The sequence below is a fragment of the Grampus griseus genome, assembly GCF_964374135.1.
Source record: "Grampus griseus genome assembly, chromosome: 6".
Taxonomy (NCBI): Eukaryota; Metazoa; Chordata; class Mammalia; order Artiodactyla; family Delphinidae; genus Grampus; species Grampus griseus.
In genome coordinates this window covers 65,059,954-65,079,213 of record NC_139000.1, presented here as the reverse complement: position 1 = coordinate 65,079,213, position 19,260 = coordinate 65,059,954, and the positions used below count along the sequence as shown (strand labels likewise).

The window sequence follows — 19,260 nt, the reverse complement described above, 5'->3', positions numbered from 1 at the left end:
TAAATCAGAAAGCAAAGAGGACCATTCCACACTAATGGCAAAGAGCAAGCTAATATACCCAGACTCCAGTTCATCTGGTCGCTAGGTGGTTGTTAGGGTAATTTTTACTCCAGGTTCTAGAAGTAAAATGTAAATTATTTTCCCTGTAAAGAACTATAAAACTATAAGGCAATGGCTGAAGTATTTACGTGCATACTGATAACAGTGTGTAGTGTTACACCTGACGGTCTCTAAACACCCTTACTTCTTTCTTGTTCGTCCCTTGATTTTTCTGCCAAGATGCTGTTCTCTCAGGGAACAGGAAAGCTGACCTGGGTTTTGAAGTAAACATATGAAAATACTCCCTGGGAAGAAGACATTCCAACTGGCCTAGAACCTACAGTCTTCATACAGGACATTTTCTTGAAGATAGTGTCATAGAATTGGCTGGGCCTGGCTTCCTTTGGTCATTTCTCATCCTCTGTCATGTTTTTTGATCCCCAGGAGGGCCGAGTGGCCATGGATCAACCCCATTTATAAATTACATTTGGTTTTTATTCAGAAAAATAAAAACCCTTCTGTCCTCCTCCCCCAAATTCCTTATCATTTGCTAATATGATAAAAATCGATTTAATGCCGATCACTAAAACAGACGTAAATAGATTTTACATTGGCAGCTATAACGAAGACGTCGTCCACAGAAACTAGATGGTCTGCATCTTTGTTCCTCTCTTCCTCTGCGAATAGTGGCCACTAATTGCCACAGTTTATCTTGAATTTTATCAGAAGGGTCAGCATATATGGTTGATCTTCAAGGTGTAGGAAAGGCGATTCAGCCCCGTGAATAGATTCAAAAACAAAATAATATTTGGTCAGGGTGATTTATAAATAAATATGAGGCAACTATTGGTACAAGGGTGAACCTTCTCTTTGATGGCTAGTTAAATCTGTCCAGATTTAAACCTGTAAACTCCTTGATTTGTATGGAATAAGATATCTGCATTTGGTTTATTAAAACCTGCTGATGTCTCCAGAACTAAATTTGTTCCTCTATAGGCCTCTGGGTAGCTGTACCTAAAGAGCAGAGATGTATAGTTTTTGCTTGTCTGATTACCTGACTTCCAGCCCTGTACAGGTGTGCAGGAATAAATTAACATGAGCTACCTCTGATGAGCCACTGCATACATTAACAGCAGAGGTGAAGATGCGAAAACATGCTGCCTGCCTCCTGTTAGCACCTTCTCAGCAGCGACATCCATTTTTTCCATCATTCTCTGTGTTTGGAAACTTAGAGAACTTTTTAAAGAGAGATTCTCAGTAAATACACATGATTTCACCAGGCAATACCTCCAAGAAATGAGCCACTTAGCACCAACTGAAGATGACTATTAGTATATTTGCCCTAATATAATTAGCTGTCAAATAAAGCGTGTTAATCCTCTCCAAGTACAAGAAGAGAACATGTTAAGGCATCAGCCTTTTTTTTCCTATATTTTTGCCATTCAAACTGCAGCTCTCCAGAATTCTTTTAAAAGGTGAAGTTGTGCCGGTCCTCTGACTTTTAAAGGAAGAGTTTTTTTTTTTTTTTCTTCTTCCCTGTTACTCTGTTTGGTTCCACAATACAGCCAGGAGATCAGTAGGTCTTTTGTACTTCTCTCCATTACTTTCCATCAAAGGCAAACAAACAAAATAAATCCCCCTTCTGAATAATTGCTAGTTGTGCCCTCCTCAACTGAAACTTTGGTAGTAAGATAAACTTCGATGTCATTCCTGTCTCTGGGCTTCTTTTTATATCCTGGGAGAAGAGCAATGAGCAAAACAGTCTCCTTGTATCATGGGGAGAGACTCTGTCAAGCCTACAGTGAGCCTCGGATCTTCCTAATGACCTCCTGCTGGCCCAGCTGGATGTAAGACAAGCTCATTTAAGCCTCTGCTGACCTTTCACTCCTCCAGTCCAAGAACTACACCAGTCACTTCCACCAAACTGCCTACAAAATAGACAACAAAGCTTAATGGCAGGCAAAGGACTTTCTCTCCATGATACAAAGAAATTTTTACAAATTTCTATTGATGGGAGTAACATTCAATCTCTCGTGGCTACGTAACTGCCTCTGCACAAACGTAATGCTTCTATAATACCCTTTATCCTTATCTTCCCTCAAAGGGAACAAGCTACTGCCCTCGCCAGTGCAAACTCGAAAATTCAGGCAAAAATAGCATTTAGAGCAGAATGCACATACCGAATGCACAGGTGGTAATTTTCATGATAGCACCATTTTGAAAGGGTCATCTTCCTGATTTCCGTCTCCCTTGGGTCCACCACCGTCTACCCGATCCTCTGATAGACTTTCTCTCGGTGTGATTCTTTCTCATCATTATTCATTTGAAATATTTGTTTTTCTAGATAGTCTTTTCTTTTTAAAAAACACAGGCCATTTCTCACCTGGAAGGAGGTTATAAGACTTCACACGTATATTAGTATATGCTTGTATCAGTCCTGGGAAGATGGGCTCTCTCTTACGGTGAGAGGCTTCTGCCAGCTTTCTCTTGCTGTGAGTGATCATTTTTGTTGTTGTTGTTCTTGTGCTAAGACGAACACAGACTTTTCTTTCTCTGTTGAAACTTCATAGTGAAGGTTGGGCTAGAAGGCATTTCTTTTTTAAAAAAGCCTTCTCAGAAATAATTTAATGTTTTTGCCGTAAGACTCCCACAAGCTTCAAATAAATGAATGTGGCAGAATATAAAAGTTTACACTTGCCAAAAAATTACAATGTCATAAAAAAGGAATTTATTAACTTTTAATTCTTCAGTGCCAAGATGTGTGTGTGCGTGCACGTGTGAGAGAGAAGCAAGCTGAGGAGGAGGAGAAAAGAATGCTTTTCAGGAAAGGACAATTTTTCTTCAGTTATTTAACATAAAAGTACACTTAAAAAATACCTAGAGGGAGGGAGACGCAAGAGGGAAGAGATATGGGAACATATGTATATGTATAACTGATTCACTTTGTTATAAAGCAGAAACTAACACACCATTGTAAAGCAATTATACCCCAATAAAGATGTTAAAAAAAAAAAAAAACCTAGATTTTATGTCCTAATGCTAGCTGCTTGAATTAAAACAGGAGCTGTAAATTCCTGGTAAAAAGCTGTTATGCCTGAAGTGTTAGTGATCTTAACTCTAGTACTTGATGGAGTTTATGACTTCTTTTACTAACTAGGGGGAAGAATGTTACCTACTTCTAGTTTAATTCTTTTTCTTGCTCGCTCTAATTATTTTGACTTCACCTCAGGAGAAAAGAGCCAAGTGCTTCTACCCGAACGTACGTAAGTGGCGCCTCAATTTTGCTATTGCATATGTCAATCTGAATTATCACTAGCGATTCGAAAATGATGCTAACATTCTCATCTAAATGCATCCACATAATGTATATGTGTGTTGATACGTAAACACCCACATAAATATCAAAAGACAGATCATCCTTAATTGCCAGAATAGACATGTTCATCTTAGAAAGTGATGTATGAAGTTACTTCAGCACATGGATGGGGAGTAAGATTTTTTTCAGTCAAAGGAGACAGATTTGGGCAATGAGAACAACAGACCTTCAAAAGCAAGCCTCTTGGGTCTGACGGCCAGCTGAGGGGAGCCGCTCTCACTCTGCAGCCTTTTTAGTCTGCTGTGTCACTGAGGGGGCACTGGGGGGTCAGTCCGCTCACTAGTAATTGTGTTTTACAGACTTCTAAAGCAATTGGCTCAGTCAGTCCCAATTCAATAAAAGTGGAGAGCAAGAGAGAGAGCACTTTTGTTCTATTTTTTACTTGAAATTATTTCATTCAGCAGTCTGTCTTTTTTATTACCAGGACTTGACATTAGCACTCCAAGCTATATTAGCATCCATTTCAGCAGTTCAGTAATGGTATTAAAAAAACACTTAACTTCAACGGTGAATGGCTGTATGACAGTACCATAAAAAATCCACATTAAAAAAAAAAAAAAACTTACGTATTTGTCCCAGCAAATTATTTTTCACTTGTTTAACCACTTCAAAGCTATGTTCTTGTGACGGGTATTCACGAGAACCTTCTTGCTCTCAGAAGCAAGCAGTCAGTGGTGCTCTGTGGATGAGGGAATCGGGAGAAAGAGGAAAGGGAAATCCAGTGGGGAGAGGGTAGGTAAAGATGCTGTTTACCCTGCAGTTAGATTACCTTCCATTCATCAGCAGAGATGGAATTGGCAACCTCAGAGCACCCAAGGTGAAATTCTTGGATTCTCATGCATGGCTGGGATTTGATTTTGAACTCAGCACTCTCCAAACTTGGGAGCAGAGCCTAACTACTTTGGCACTGCAGTGTGCTCATAAATGACTACATTAGGTTCTAAATTTTGATTAAACATTCAGTAATTAATCAATGGTAGACACGAAAGAGTTGGCAAGGTCCAGAGCTGCAAAATGTGTAAGACATAAAACATTACGAAGCAATTAGAATATGCTCCTTCAAGAGAAGGATTGCCTTCAATAAAGAGGTAAATGATAGCATCCTGCTTATTGTGGACGTAGGCAGCCAGAGCAATATGATAAACTGCTGGAGATACACATATCAGTAATCATCCACATTATTAGGGCCATTAATCATAATTCCAAAAATATGACAGCAGCAGCCAACTTTTTGACCAATTTTGCTTCTGCCTGTTGGCCATTATAACTTCGCTAATAGACTGCAGAGCTCCTGTGTTTGGCAGTTTGCATTGAGAATGGAAGGTTAATTATATTTGAGCTGCTGATTTCTTCTCTCCTTGGAAAAGGCTTAGCACTTTGACGATCCCAGGAGCTCCCTGTTGTTAAACCAGTAAAAGTACTCTACTGAAATTTTCTTTGTTGTTCAGGAATGAGGAGATGTTTCAAATGAGATAGAAGTGTCAGGCTGGAATAGCCGCTAATGTTTCTTGCTCCAGAGTGATCCTCGGGCAGCAAGATGAATGCAGGGGTTCCTTTAGCTCACTTTGCTCTCTCATTTCTCTTCTGCAGACAGGTAGAAATGTCACTGTATGGTGATACACCAGGTAAATCCCAACAAGATTCGTGGTGGTTTCAATATGAATATATATGGAACTAAGAAGTTGGGGAAAGTGGTTCATGATTTGGGGAGGAATAAGCACCTCTGTCATACAAAATTCTGCTTCTGTGGCTATGCTTGTGAATCAAAAGTAAAAAGAATTTCAAAAAAATCATCTGGATGTTGCTAAACATTGAAATGTTTAGTGGCATAGGTGCGTTGCTGGTTGCTTAACTGAAGTTTTGCTGTCTCAGCTGGTGGCTTTGACATTGTTTAACCAAAGACATAAATTAGATTTTGCATATTCTTTTTGTTCATGTATCTTAAGTAGTTTCATTTTTCAACACAATTCTAGATAAGGCCGTAGCTAAGTTATAATATTGCCTACAAAATTCTGTACCCCCCTCTTGGGGAACTCATACATCCCAAATATTGTCTTTTTAAAAGATCATAAATTAACCGTTTTAATGCTATAAAACCTTCTTGGATATTTAGTCTTAGAAAGTATTTCCTTTGAAAAAGCTCTCAGAGAGAAGCTGATGTTCCACTCTGTACACTTTAGAAACGATAGCTTATTTTTAAATAGGAGAAGAAATTTGAGCATCTAGAGAAAAATGCATTCTTATTTTGGAAAGAGGTCTTCTAAACTCTTTGTATAAGACAATAAAACAAGGGATGAAGGCTTGAGGGCTAGTTCATCCAGGGTAAATATAAATCTCAAAATTCTAGCTCAGATTTACTGAAGTCCTTAAAAGATGCCAGGGTGAACCACCTTGCTTTTTCTTACCCAACAATGGTAGTAAACTGAGCACCATAAGAGCTGCCTGATTGAGAAAATTTCCAAATGCTGTGAAAACATAATCCTATTCACAGTGTAACACGCGTCTCACATTACAGCGCAACAGGTTATCTATCGAACAATCGGCACCCTCCGGAAGCCTCGATGTGTCAGAAACAACTCAGAAGCAAAATGGTTAGGGAACAGCGCTAGATATCAATTCTGCACTTAACCTGAGCATCCAGCATAGACATTTTCCATCCACCAATCTGCCTTCCTAAATGCCATCACTACATTAACATTTTGTATGCATTCCACAGCAATGACAAATTGTTTTGTAACCGTAGTGCCAGATTTAGTATGCGAGAGACACGTTCACCTCTGCCAACAAACCAATCATTCTCACTAACATCTTCAGAGTTACAACATTTATAAAGTTGCAAAGTGGAGTAAACAAACCATCTGTTTGGCTTTTCCATATATGTCATGCTTTCTTATTAGCATATTACGATTCATTTAGTAAACAAATTTGGTGATTTCGTTCACGTCAAAGTTAGGTCGGAAGCTTGAAGATGATTAACATTCCCGGGACAGGCACATTAATACATTGCTTCCTCGGCAAAGTTAAATGGCTTCTCAGGAGAATCGTCCCTTGTTGACAAGATGAGACTGTCAATTTTGTTCGCCTGCCACGTTAGGGGCCGTAAGGGGATGGCAGGCTCTGAGAGAGGGGAGTCATGTAGGCAGCATAATTCACTGTGAATTGAGAAAAGAAGTCTAATTCTGATAAATGGTCGACCCCAATACATCCTACCTGTTATTACAACAGACGTGCCGTATCTGTGCAGTAAATTAGCTAAACCCCTAAAGAGTTTGGTGGGAGCTTATCTTCAAGTGAATAATTTGAATGTAGAGGGAACTGTCTGCGTGACCAGTATGGATGATTTGTTTTATATTGAAAGGGATTGAAGTGACTGAATTTCATACTTTTAATTTGCAAGAATTTGCTTAGCTTTTATTTCTTGCATTTATTATGTACTTCTATACTTCTGGGGGTTTTGGGAGCATTGTTCACTGGAATTTTACGTTGAATTTCCTGAGCTAGGGATGGTTTTTGGCTCTTTTGGAGAAAAATCTTTAAATATTAGCCTATTAGAGCAACTATTTGTTTTACAGAAAACGTATACTAACAAAAATGTCGTTTACTTCACAGGGCTGTAAGACATCAATTAATGATGATACAAATATTTTTGAGGCATTAAGGACAACAGATAGTGTCATAGCAATCAGATAAGAAGAGAACTAATGAGGGGCAGAGGTTTTAACTTTTCATTTCTGTGGATTTGGTTAGCAGATTTAATTTCTGATCAGGAATATTGACTCAGTATCCCACAATACACTCAAACCCAGCGTCTAGATTTTCCCGGATTGTATATAAATAACATTTCTCTGCCCCATACACACACACACACACACACACACACACACACACACACACACCATATATATAGTGGTATCTGCTGTGTATACATCACTAGGATCATTCTGGACAATATAATTTGAGAAGTGTGTGTGTGTGTGTGTGTGTGTGTGTGTGTGTGTGTGTGTGTGTGTGGAGAGGCAAAAGCTCCAACATGGAGCCTCAATTCCATTTCACCTGAGGCTTTGTAATTATCAAGTATTTTGTTTCAATTCGCTAAGTTTAGAATGGCTCAGAACTGATTAAGAATTAAGGTTAGATTCAGTTTCTCGTGTAACCTATAGCTTGATTTACTATTCACTTTGGACAACCACATTCTGATTTTCTAATTTGCTCATGAGACTTTTTCTTTAAAGTTCCTTCCTCTCAAAACCAAAGTTAAAATCTCAAAACGGTTTTTCTTTTCAATGTATTTAATGTGTTTAATTTTTATTTTTATGATTAAACATTGCATTAAGTTGAACTGGGCACTTGAAGAAGCTTGGAAAGAGAAACGTGAGAAAAGAAAAGCTCAAGACAGGACTGACTTTCTCTAAAGGGCACTTGCATTTGCTTGACTGTGTTGGATTTGGTGTCTTCTGTGGTTGCATGGTAAAGTTTTTTTTTCTTTTTTTTTAAACTGAATATAATTGACATGTTTTCATTAAAGAAACCGAAAAAGACTGGTAGTCCACTTTAGTCCAGCTAGAGTACTTCCACTCAGCATTTCATGGAGTAAGTTTGGTTTTATGACCTCCCCTATATCGTATAGGCTTCATAACTTTTTTGCTTTTGAGGGTGCTCTCAGTTTTCAAGAGGCTTTTTGGTAAACTCAGTACAGAAAGAGTAGGGAAGAGTACAGAGGGTCAGAGGAGACATTTGTGATTCCAAGCATAGCCTAGGTTATAGGACTGTGTCATGCCCTAATTATATATCATTACCTTACACCACGGTGGGGTGTGATAGGGTCAGAATTATTCTCTGCTGTATTATCAGTGTCTTTTCTTAAATATTCAGTTACATGCTTCCAATCTTGGGATCATTGTTTTCTCTTCCACAATGTATTCTGGGGAAAGTTTCTGTAAGGCTGCATATTATTGATTGAAGTCAAATAAATGTAATTATGTCCGAAGTGCAAAGTATTCTACTTGAGCTGCAAGAGACTTGAGGTTGAATCAGGTATAGCTTACGTTCTTCTTGAATGTGACCATCTTGGGACTAAATCTTGGCCTACTCTCTTGACGAGATCCCCAGTGAGATCAGATCCTTACCCCTTCTACTTATCAACTCACCTTTTCTCTTCATCCCAGTCATTTTTGTTTTTTCTGTAAGAGGAAGCTGCCTCCCCGGAGTATCGGTATTACCTACCTAATCAAAGCAAATAGAAACAGCTTTTGGACTGTTGACATTCTTATAAAATATAGTAAGTTCTAACATGGTTTTTGTTCATGATTATTTTTTCCTCTTTTCTGGAGATAAATATTCAGAACACTAGGTTTATTTTCTAGAAAAACTCTCTGGAGAACTCGGAATTGGTTCCTTTCTGGAGTCCCCCTTCTCCTCCTTACAGACAGCTGCCTACTGCTTCCTCGGCTGCGGGTCCTCCCGTTTCCAGCACTCTCTGGTCTTCCTCCCATTTTAGGATCCTCCTCCCTGTACGTCCGATAGTCCGTTGGCGTGACTTCTCTCTGTGTCTCTTCCGTCTTCCCTTTCCTTTCACCTCTTTGGTTTTCTGATCCACGTAAACTTGTAAGTTGCTGTTAACCCCAGGTGTTTGTCTCTCCTCCTTGGGCAGTGTTCTCTGACAGTTCAGGGTTTGGATTGACTTGAGTCCAGGTCTCTGTTAACATCAAGTGCTGCCTTTTGTCCATTCTGTGGAGGCTGAACCTAACCTCTTGAGGCACAGGCTCGGGACTCTCTAAAGAATCTGTCTCCTCTCCCCCTCCTTCTCTTGCTTTGCCTCTTTCCACCCCAGTAGTACTGGAGTTAGTTAGAACGAACCCACCATCATGAGAGTGGACCAGTAAGCTTTCCACAGCACGTTCTTCCCATCCCCAGTTCAAGTATTTTGCGTATGGCATTTAGGAGGATTATCAAACAAAAAATGAAACAGATTACGAAATGCACATAATCAATTCTCTTGAACTGTGGTTGCATAATGGAAATCGACTACCACGAATGAACCCGTGTACTGAAGTTATGAACAGCAGAGCTAATGCACTGCCATGAGTTCATCTGTATTATTGCATTACACCTGAATCAATTGATAAAGTAGCTTTTTTTCTTAAGCAAGGGATGGCACTTAATTGAATAACAGCCAAAGTAATTATATTAGCGGAGGCCAACAGTACTGCTGACAGCGGAAAAGGGACACTGTTGGACAGAGTGCCAGAGCTGGTCTGCACACTTCTGCACATTGTTCGGTTGACAGATACTGAGGGCTGGTACATCATCTAATTAGATTACAGATTTCCATTGCTGTTAAGTGAGAAATGAAGAGAAACATCTCTTCCTGGTAACATAGCAGTGGAGATGTGCAATTTCACAAGTCATCTTCGGAAAGATGTGTCCGTCTGGGGGATCGGTGTGTCCCTTTTGTCGATGTTAATTTATCCTTCCTTATTCAGTGTGTCTTGATGTAACTGCTGTGTGTCTGGCTGTTGTTTTCTCAGCAGTGAATCTAGGTAACTGCAGATGTGTGAGAAGCAACGGAGTTCTAGATTAAAGTCATCGCAAAATGTGTGCTTGTGAAATTAAGAAAGGGAGGGGAGGGAGGGTGTTAAAAATTATACACAGGGGTGGGACTTCGTGAGCTGCTTGTGGTCGGCAGATTGTTTTATCAGTAGATTGTTTGACAGTATGTACTGTCACTCTGCTTCCACATTCCTGTAATAACTCTGGTGGTGTCATACCTACATGTCAGGGGAAAGACTTCACAGTAGGCATTTCCTACACTCTGCTTAGCAACCCGCACTTGGAGTCATCTGCCATCTGACACCAAGGAGACGGGGAGCGACTGTGTCAGAGCAGGGACCGTGGGGACCACTTCTGTTCATCATTCACATAGCCGCACACTGCATGCATCTGTGCAGAGCTCATTTATGGACGATGATGATGCTGCGAATTTGGTTTATCTTAATTTGATGTATGACTTTTTGGATGATGCGGCTGATCTGAAAAATCATCGAGACAGCATATGAGATGATGGCTTATGACAGAAAATGATTTTATGATCAGAACATTTTAAATCCCTATGTTATTGTTTAAGTTTTTTTTTTAAACCAGATGTCTAGAATGTGAATTTGTTTTCTCTCTCTCTCTCCTTCTCTCTCTTTTTCTCTGTCTCTCATTCTTGCTTTCTTTTGTGATCGATTTAGCAAAAGATTAGAAAGCTGATCTTATTATCACAAGGTAAGCTCAGCCTTCCTAAGTGCAGCGCGGAGGGGCTGCCGCCCCTCTGCCCCTTCCAACCCGGAGTGCTGTATATTGTCTTGTGTGGAAGGGTGGAGAAGTGTTTCCCACCTTTCTTGTCTCTGAGGCACATACCTCTCAACCATCTCTAAGAGATATTAGCCATGCTCGTCACCAAATGGAGTGACTCATCTTGGTCGCCCATACTTTTTAATTCTAATCAGGTGGTCTGTTGAACTTGATGCTGGCCATTCTAGGTCATTTCTATTATCAATTTCGGTTATCACAATTACTTCTCTAAGAGGTAGAGCTTCTGCCATTATCGAGAAGCTTTTATGTATCTGTATATTTATTTACTGGTTTACTTTTTGGAAGGGTAGCCTTCAATTTAGGTACGTGTCACACGTGAGCCTTTGCAGGTGGAGAGAGGTATATGCCCAAGGGCACTTTAAAAATAAATGGGGGATATAAATACAAAGGCAATGTTTTCAGACGGATAATAACCTATCAGGCTTCGGTAAATCATGACATCCCTATGGATGCTCTGGGACAAATCCTATCTTTTTTTTTCTTTTTTTTAATGCAAGCAAAGCATTCAGTGAGTAGAGTAAAAGTTTTGCTTGTCTAAGAAGTGTGGACTCCAGTTGTTAAAATAGAGGGACCATGTGTTATTATCGTGCTTGATTTTTTTTTTTTTTTTGTATTTATTGTGTGGGGTTTTTTTTCTTTTTCGGTCCCTTTGGGTTTTTTTCTGTTGTTGAGTGTGATGTTTTTAAAGGGTGGGTGGGTTTTATTTAAAAAGTCAACTTCTGTTTTTCAGGGTTTTTTTTTTTTAAGAATTAAATTTTAAAACTTAAAGTACTTGAAAACATTTTCAACTCTAAAAGGTAGCAGCTTCTGAAAATAAATGTATTTTACTATTAGATTGAGCTGAGATCCCATTCTGCAAAAAGGGATTTATGTTTAAAGACAGTCTGTAACCCTATTTCAAATTGCTAACCTTTTAAGCTTATTGTTTTTCCTACCTAAAACTTGCAGTGTAGGAAGGTGAGGGGGAACGAGTCATTATTTTGTCAAGTGAACCCTAAATTATCTAGACCATTTACTTTTTTTAAAAAAGGATCCTTTTTACACCTTTAAAAGTGTTTGCTCTAGAAAAAAAGGCTTTGTTTTGTTTTTAGGTAAATTCAAATTGTTCAGTTTAGACAAGCAGAACGTTTCCATCCTTTTATCCTATTTAATGTATTTTTTCAAATCTCTGCTGTGAGATTCTCTGCAGCTGATGCTGCTACAGTGTAAAACGAACAGAACAATCATTCAGGAAAAGGTGCATGGGTTTGCATTCATCCTACCGCTGAGGAATTTTACTCTCTTATAAAAATTATGTTAATGAAAAGCTCCCCTTATTGCACTCCCCACCACCACTTATTCCCAAATCCTGAGGATGTGGGGAAATGTTTGCTTTTACAGGGGTGTCATTAGCAATGAATGTGCTTATGTGGTACCTAGTGGAAGCTGAATCAATTTTAAAGTGCTCTCCTTTTTCTCACCCTCCCCACTCCCTGTACACCTACCCCCCCCTTCCCTCTTGTTTTCCTAGACACAGTGCCAACATCAATCTCCATCGTAAACTGTTGACCAAAGAACTCGATGACATGGGCCTGGACTCATCGCAGCCCTCCCTTAGCAAGGACCTCCGGGATGAATTTTTGATGAAGATCTATGGTGCCCAGCACCCCTTGGGGCTCGACGTCAGGGAAGACGCCTCCTCTCCCGCGGGGACAGAAGACTCCCACCTGAACGGGTACGGGAGGGGCATGGCGGAGGACTACATGGTCCTGGACCTGAGCACCACCTCCAGCCTCCAGTCCAGCAGCAGCATCCATTCCTCCAGAGAATCCGACGCAGGCAGCGACGAGGGGATCCTCCTGGATGACATCGACGGGGCGAGTGACAGTGGGGAGTCGGCGCACAAGGCCGAGGTCCCCACCCTCGCTGGCAGCCTCGGGGCTGACGTTTCAGGATCTCTGATGTTCAACAGCTTGTCCGGGAGCAATGGTGGGATCATGTGCAACATTTGCCACAAGATGTACAGCAACAAGGGGACCCTGCGAGTGCACTACAAAACCGTGCATTTGCGAGAAATGCACAAGTGCAAAGTCCCCGGTTGCAATATGATGTTCTCCTCTGTGCGAAGCCGGAATCGGCACAGTCAGAACCCTAATCTCCACAAAAACATTCCCTTCACTTCGGTAGATTAGTCTCAGAAAGGACACTACAAATGCCAGCTCTCACCAGATGGCCTACGTATTTGAACTGCCATAGTCAGTGTGTGCTTGTGTACTTGGGATGGTGTGTGTGTATATGTGTGTGCGTATACACACGTATGCCTCTGTGTCTACATATATATATATATACACACACACACACACACACACGTTTTCTTTTCTTTAGATACAAAAAGATAAACACTAGGTGCTTTTGAAGTTTTTTTCTCTTTTTCCTTTATAGGTCGGATCTTTCATTTGGGGGTGAAAACAAAGTACCCTTTAAACACGTATACACACATCCACACATAAAAGCGTGCAACTAGCCCAAATTTTGACAGAATAATAATTCCTGGTCCTCTCCAAAGAGACAATTTGTTGTACCCATGACTGTTGCCTGCACAAAAAATAAAAGGGAGGAACAAAAAGAAACAAAAAAGGAACTCCTTATAGTTGTCTTTTGTGAACTTTAAGGTTTTGAGAGAATCTTCAATTAAAGCATGGCAGATTCACCTGTAAATATTTAGCCTTGAGAGGCCAATGATGTAAAACAGTTGTATTGATGGTTGTTTAACTCTTTTGTTTAATTTTTTACAGTTACATCAGCTGTTAGATATACAGAAAAAAAAATAGTTTGCTGGCTAGCTCTATTCATTTATGTTAGCATTAATGCACATTTTTTAAGGAAAAAAAAAAACATGGTCTTGTTTTTACTACCTGCTAGATATAGTGATAAAGAGGTGCTGGCATGCCTTACAGCACAGATCTGATTTTTTAAAATGTCCTGTACTAGTACATAAATCCAGTCATGCACTTTTTTTCATACACTACAAGGGGATGTGTAATATCCATGCTTCTTTTTTATCCTTAAACTATTGCCATACTTCGAGTAAGTGTCTTTTTAAAAAAATTCACTTGTATAAAAATGGTCTGGTCAGTATAGGGCACAAATGCCAAACAAAAGTATTAGTGTTAACACAAAACTGCCAACTTTGCACAAGTTTCCAGAAAAGAAAATACAATTAGTCACTCAACATAACCACAGGCCAATTTGTCGGCCACCAGAAAACCGCTTTAGAAAAAAACACTTGGTGATTCAAGTGCCGAATGTTATTACAATCAACACTGCAACCTTCTTGCTTATATGTTAAGTTACATAAAAGGAAAACAAAATTATGTGGTGTGAAACAGCTAAGGCATTTATTCTTTAGAGGCTGGATAATATTTCAGGATACAAAAGCCCAAATTACTCACTATGGAACAAAGCTGAATCCAGTAAGAGTTGAGCACTCATTCGCAAGGACCTAACCCTTAATCCTTTAAAAAGACAAAGTCTGAACTGGGTTGGTCTGTTGTGTGGCTATGTAATTCACTGCACGTTCCGCAGTAGTACTCCGATTCAGGCGGGTTTGAGAGACAAAATCAAAGACCTTTAAGAGCGGCAGCAGCAGTACTTGGAAGCTTTGCAAACATGTGCTGAACTTGAACTAAGCAACACTCCTTTCTGAAAAGCCAGAAGAAGGGGGTTTAAAATAGGATCTCTCACTGTTTAGTGTTTTGTGTTTCCCCACACGATTTGTCAGAGAGAAATGAAAGCAAGCCTGAAACCAAGCAATCGAGAGTGAGAAAGAGGGGAGAGGATTCTCCAAACCTTTTTTGTTGTGTTTTGTTTTGTTTTGTTTCCGATGTTTACACATGTTGCCTGAGCTGGTTTACCACATCAGCAGCCTCAGCTACCACAACATACTGACTAAATGATGATATTTACTCAAGTTCAGTCTGCAGCCAAAACCATTAGGGTGTGAGTTGCAGACTGTGTTTTGTTGTCTTTTTTTTTTTTTTTTAAGTGGAGGGGGGGGAAAAAAGAGATAAACAAGGAATATTTTGTCAAACAGTACCCAGTAATTTAAAGAGAATGTATTTCTTTTCTGCATTTAAGGGCATCAAACATTTCTCTCAGCAGTCTAAAAGTTAGAAATACCCCCTTTGTCTTAACTTTTAATGTTATTTCCATTTTTCATGTTTTGTGAGTTTCTTTCTAGGTTCACATCAGCATTCACTTCCGTTAAATTTGCCAAAGGAAACTGTTAATATGTTTCTCTTTTTATTATTCCTGTAGGATTTATCGTACCTCACAGTATTTATTGTTTCCAAAAATAAGCATCATTAGTTGAGGATTCAGTATTTTTCTTTGTGAAATTTTCACAAATGATAGATTCTTAAAGATAAGCTAGATGTGTCTAGGGGCTTTATCTTTTCATCTCCTTCAGAGCATGCTATGGGGTTCATTTAATTCTTCATCTGTTCTACAGTGAGGAGAGACCAAAAGTATTTGCAGTACAAAAGAAATTATATCAGACACTATGTCTGTTAAATGACAAATGTTTACGGTGAAAAAAGCTGAGGAATTAGTGCTAACCATTTTTGTTTTCTTGTACCTTTGAATTCCCCAAAGTCTTAATTGCTTTATTTTGGTGTTGTGTTAAACTGAATAGACAGAGATGTTTTCCTTTGTTTGTTTTATACCATATAAGACTCTGTACAGTATGTTTGTGAAAGACTGAACTAGAATAATGAAAGTTTGTTTGCAAACATTTTGGTTCTCTTAGCATTCTCTGTGTTGCTGCTGTTGCCCTATTATCCAAATGATTCGATTCCAAAAGAGTGGAAAAAAACATATTTTTGGTATCCCAACAAAAGATTATGGAAACACTAGCTTTGGGAGTGTGCGTAGACTAAATGACACTTCGTTTTATGAAAATAACAAATTTTCAGCCATTTTTAACAGTTACACTCTAGGTTGAAATATTAGAACTCATCTTGTACAAAAATCAGTGTTTACTCTGTTTAATTTAATGTCAACTAAAAGGTCAAAGAGCCCTAATGAGTGAATTACATAGCTGTCAGCAGGTCACAGCAAACGAACCAGGCTTAGAACAATGTTTGTTACTTGCCACAAACCAGGCTAGTGTGGATAGCCAGTTAGAACAAGCCCAGAAGTGACGAGATTCTCAAGGTAGAAGTTCCCTTGCTCAGAGCATGAATGTGTTCACCTGCCTTTTGTTGGAGAAACGGCAGGGAGTCCTGGACAACTTGCCCTTTTGGAGTCTCTCCCCTTTGCTACTATTGTGCCTCAGGTGCCCACATGTTATGGTGGCCTTCTAAGTGGGTGTATAACATTTTCCAATTTAAAGCCTATTTGCTTAAAAGGGACAGGGGGAGTGGACGGAAGTGGTCCATAAGATGGAGAATCATGAAATGTACATTTCTTTTAGTCCCCCAGTGTTGCTTGTTCTTGGGTGTGTGCCTGAGTGCATTGTTTGGGCTTAACTCTAAATCTAGTTAAGATGGTGATCTCAAGGCTTATTTGTAAACGGGAAGGATAAAGAGATCATCATTTTAACCACTGAGCCCTTCATCTTTGCCCACTCATACTCATTTCTTTTTTCATAGGAGTTTCCTATTGTGAGACAGGTTCTGTTCAGCTGCATCCATTCTATGCCAGCTGAAAAAGGAATAGGGATGCAGCTTTTTTATCCAAGCAGCCCTTTCCCATTTGATTGATTTTAACCAGCATTTTGTCACAGGTACAAAATTGGGCAGTATTATTAATGTGCATGTTTGCTAGGTGGTGTTGAAATGTACTGTTTTGATCATTTTAAACTGTGTGTTTGTAAATATCAGAAAGGCTTAGTCTGCTTTAGGGAGTATCTGTGTGTTATGGAGGGGGACGACACAGAGCAAGAATAGATAATTTGGTTTTAAAAATGTGATAAAAAGCGGGACATTCTTTGTTCTGCTATTAATTGTATTGAAATAAGTCAATGCATTTCAGATCTTAGTCCGGCCGCCCAGTTCAGCCTGATGTCTTTTAAAGGTTTCAGGCTGTTAATGTTTTCCTTCTCAAGGTGACAAACATCTTTTGAAATTGTTTTTAGCACAATGGCGCCACTGTCCTTGTAGTGTAATTTCTTTGGTCGTGAATTTCCAGGCCCTTCCAGTAAGAGGAGAAAGGCACTTAAGTGGTCAATAGCCTGTTAGTATATACATTGCTCTTTAAAAAAAAAAAAAAAAAAAGCAAGCTTTGAATATATCAAGAATGGGCTGGCTCTTCCAGAGGCATTCTTCTCATTTTACTCAGGGGAAACCATGCACTGGGTTCCCACCAAATAAAAAGTGACCTTTTGTTCCCCTTCCTCTGTACACACCCCTGACGTGTGCCAAGCAAATGAGAAAGGGGGCCCTTGGCAATTAAAACAGAAAGAGGCCAGTAATCAGATTGAGACGGACATGCTGCTAACTGCCAACAGTTGACCTGAGCAGTCCTAACTTGCACTTGGTCTTTAGCGTTGGGTTAGATTGACTAACAGAGTGAATAAAGTTCAGCCCTCGTAAGACACGCTCCATCTGCTGTCATCAGAAACAGATCATCCACAAGAAACCTTTGAGCCTGTGGACACACTCCTTTTCTTGAACTTTTCAAAATTAGGACAAATTTCAGGGTTTTTAAAAATCACTTATATTCCCCCAAACTTGGAATATTTAGAGGATTTTGCTTTTCCCTCTCATTCTTTGTCTAATGGGAGGGGTCTAAATGAGTACGGAGGGCAATAAAAGGCAGGTGCCAAAGAGACTGGAGGGAATCACAGTTCTTTAAAGCAGAGTGAGGGATATTAAGTAGAGGATTCGTACCTGCCCTGGATTGAAGGTAACCAGAAAAGAAAATAGTGAAGGCACTGAAACAGTCACGAGAAAAGTCTGGTGCAGCTCAGCCTAGCAGCCAGTGAGAGCACATCGATGCAGTGCCCCCCAGAGCTCCCCATGACCAGGTGCATCCCTGAACCCCAGTCTGAGGAGGGAGGGAGGAAGAAAGGAAGGCTGCTACCTGGAATAGCTCAAGTCCCTTTCGGATCACGGAAGCCAACTAGGGCAGTTGTGCAGGGGCTGTTCTTTTTTTCTTTTCTTTCTTTTTTTTTTTTGGAGTGGAAAGTGATGCTAGAGTCCCTTAGGGAACAAAAAGATCCATTGGGTCAACTAGGTCCTAGAAAAGTCCAATGGTCAAACCAAGCTCTAGTTGTGACAAGTGGAGTTGAAGGGCGTGGTAGCCAGCACGGATCTGTTCTTTCTCCATCATTTCTGTGGCTTTTTGCCCCCATAGCCGTGCTAGTGATGCTATGTGGCTAAAAATCTCTTGATCAGAATGTGAGCTCATTCACCTTTCTACGAAGCATAAAAGTAACTTTTCTGTTTTCATATTTTCCCTCCAAGCTGAACTGTGTGTGGCAGGTAGCCTTGCTTATGTTAGCATTAAGGCCATATCTGCTCTGTCCTAAACGTATTTCCCTATTTCCTATAGTTGGAGAGTTGCTCACTGTAAACATTAATTTTCCGTTAGTATTACGTAAATCCAGCTGTAAAACTGACTAGTGAATTAATCTAACATCACTCTTGCCCAGACACCCATCCTTTCCTGCGTCCTCCCATCATCCTCATTCTTCCCACATTTTGCACAAAAATGATGTTTATGGTCATTCGGCAATAACTGGACATCAAATAGTGTCTTTTTGGCATTTGTTGAAAAATCCAAATGCCTAATCACAGGGGTTTTAAAAAAAAACCTAAGCATTTTTACAAGTACACTGAATTGGATCAGCATTATTGTTCATTATAATGCTATATATTTTTTTGAAGTAACGTACTATAGTTGTCATAAAACTATCTTTATTCTCCTCTGAAGTGTTGTAAATTCATTTGACCTTTACTGCAAAAAAAAAAAAAAAAACTTTTCTATATAGTGTATCAAGACAAGGCTCAGTTTGTAACAAATAGTGGAGGGTTACAAAAGAGGAAGGGAAAAAGCCAGGCTGAGCATCGAGAAGCTTCAGTTCAATTTCACCTCATATCTTTCTAATAACTTACTTGTCACTTTATTACCTTCCAGTAATGTGAACGCTGCTGACAAGACTGTCACACTAACAGCAGACAACACCCTCTCTGCTTCAGCTCCAGGTCTCCTGGCTACTTATTGCCCTGGCCCTGAAGGGACACAAACTAATAGTGTGCTTTCCAGTTCAGCACTTGGCCATCAAATATAAAAGGATGCGTAATTGCCTGTTTATCCCTTGTGAAGGGGAAATTGAGTACAAGGGCTAGGCTTTCCCACTGAGTTCCCTGATGTACACACATTCACAGTCTGTCTCTCTCTCTCTCTCTCTCCCCCCACCCCCTTCTCCTCCCAGCACATGAGCCCGTACACACACCCACTAAACTGTATCTTTGGTAAGCCCAAAGCTGCCTCAAGGTGCCCTCTCC

General features: G+C 39.8%; 1 protein-coding gene across 2 annotated transcripts in view; it reads left to right on the top strand.

Moving 5' to 3' along the window:
• Positions 1 to 12,942, top strand: part of BNC2 (basonuclin zinc finger protein 2) — a gene marked incomplete at its 3' end in the record, with an annotated part of 414,623 nt that extends 401,681 nt beyond the window's left edge. For both annotated transcript variants that reach the window (XM_082656672.1, XM_082656673.1), the window contains one exon: positions 12,282 to 12,942. In XM_082656672.1, the coding sequence (XP_082512798.1) occupies positions 12,282 to 12,942 (661 nt within the window). The remainder of the gene's footprint in view (positions 1 to 12,281) is intronic.
• Between the last annotated feature and the right edge of the window lie 6,318 nt (positions 12,943 to 19,260).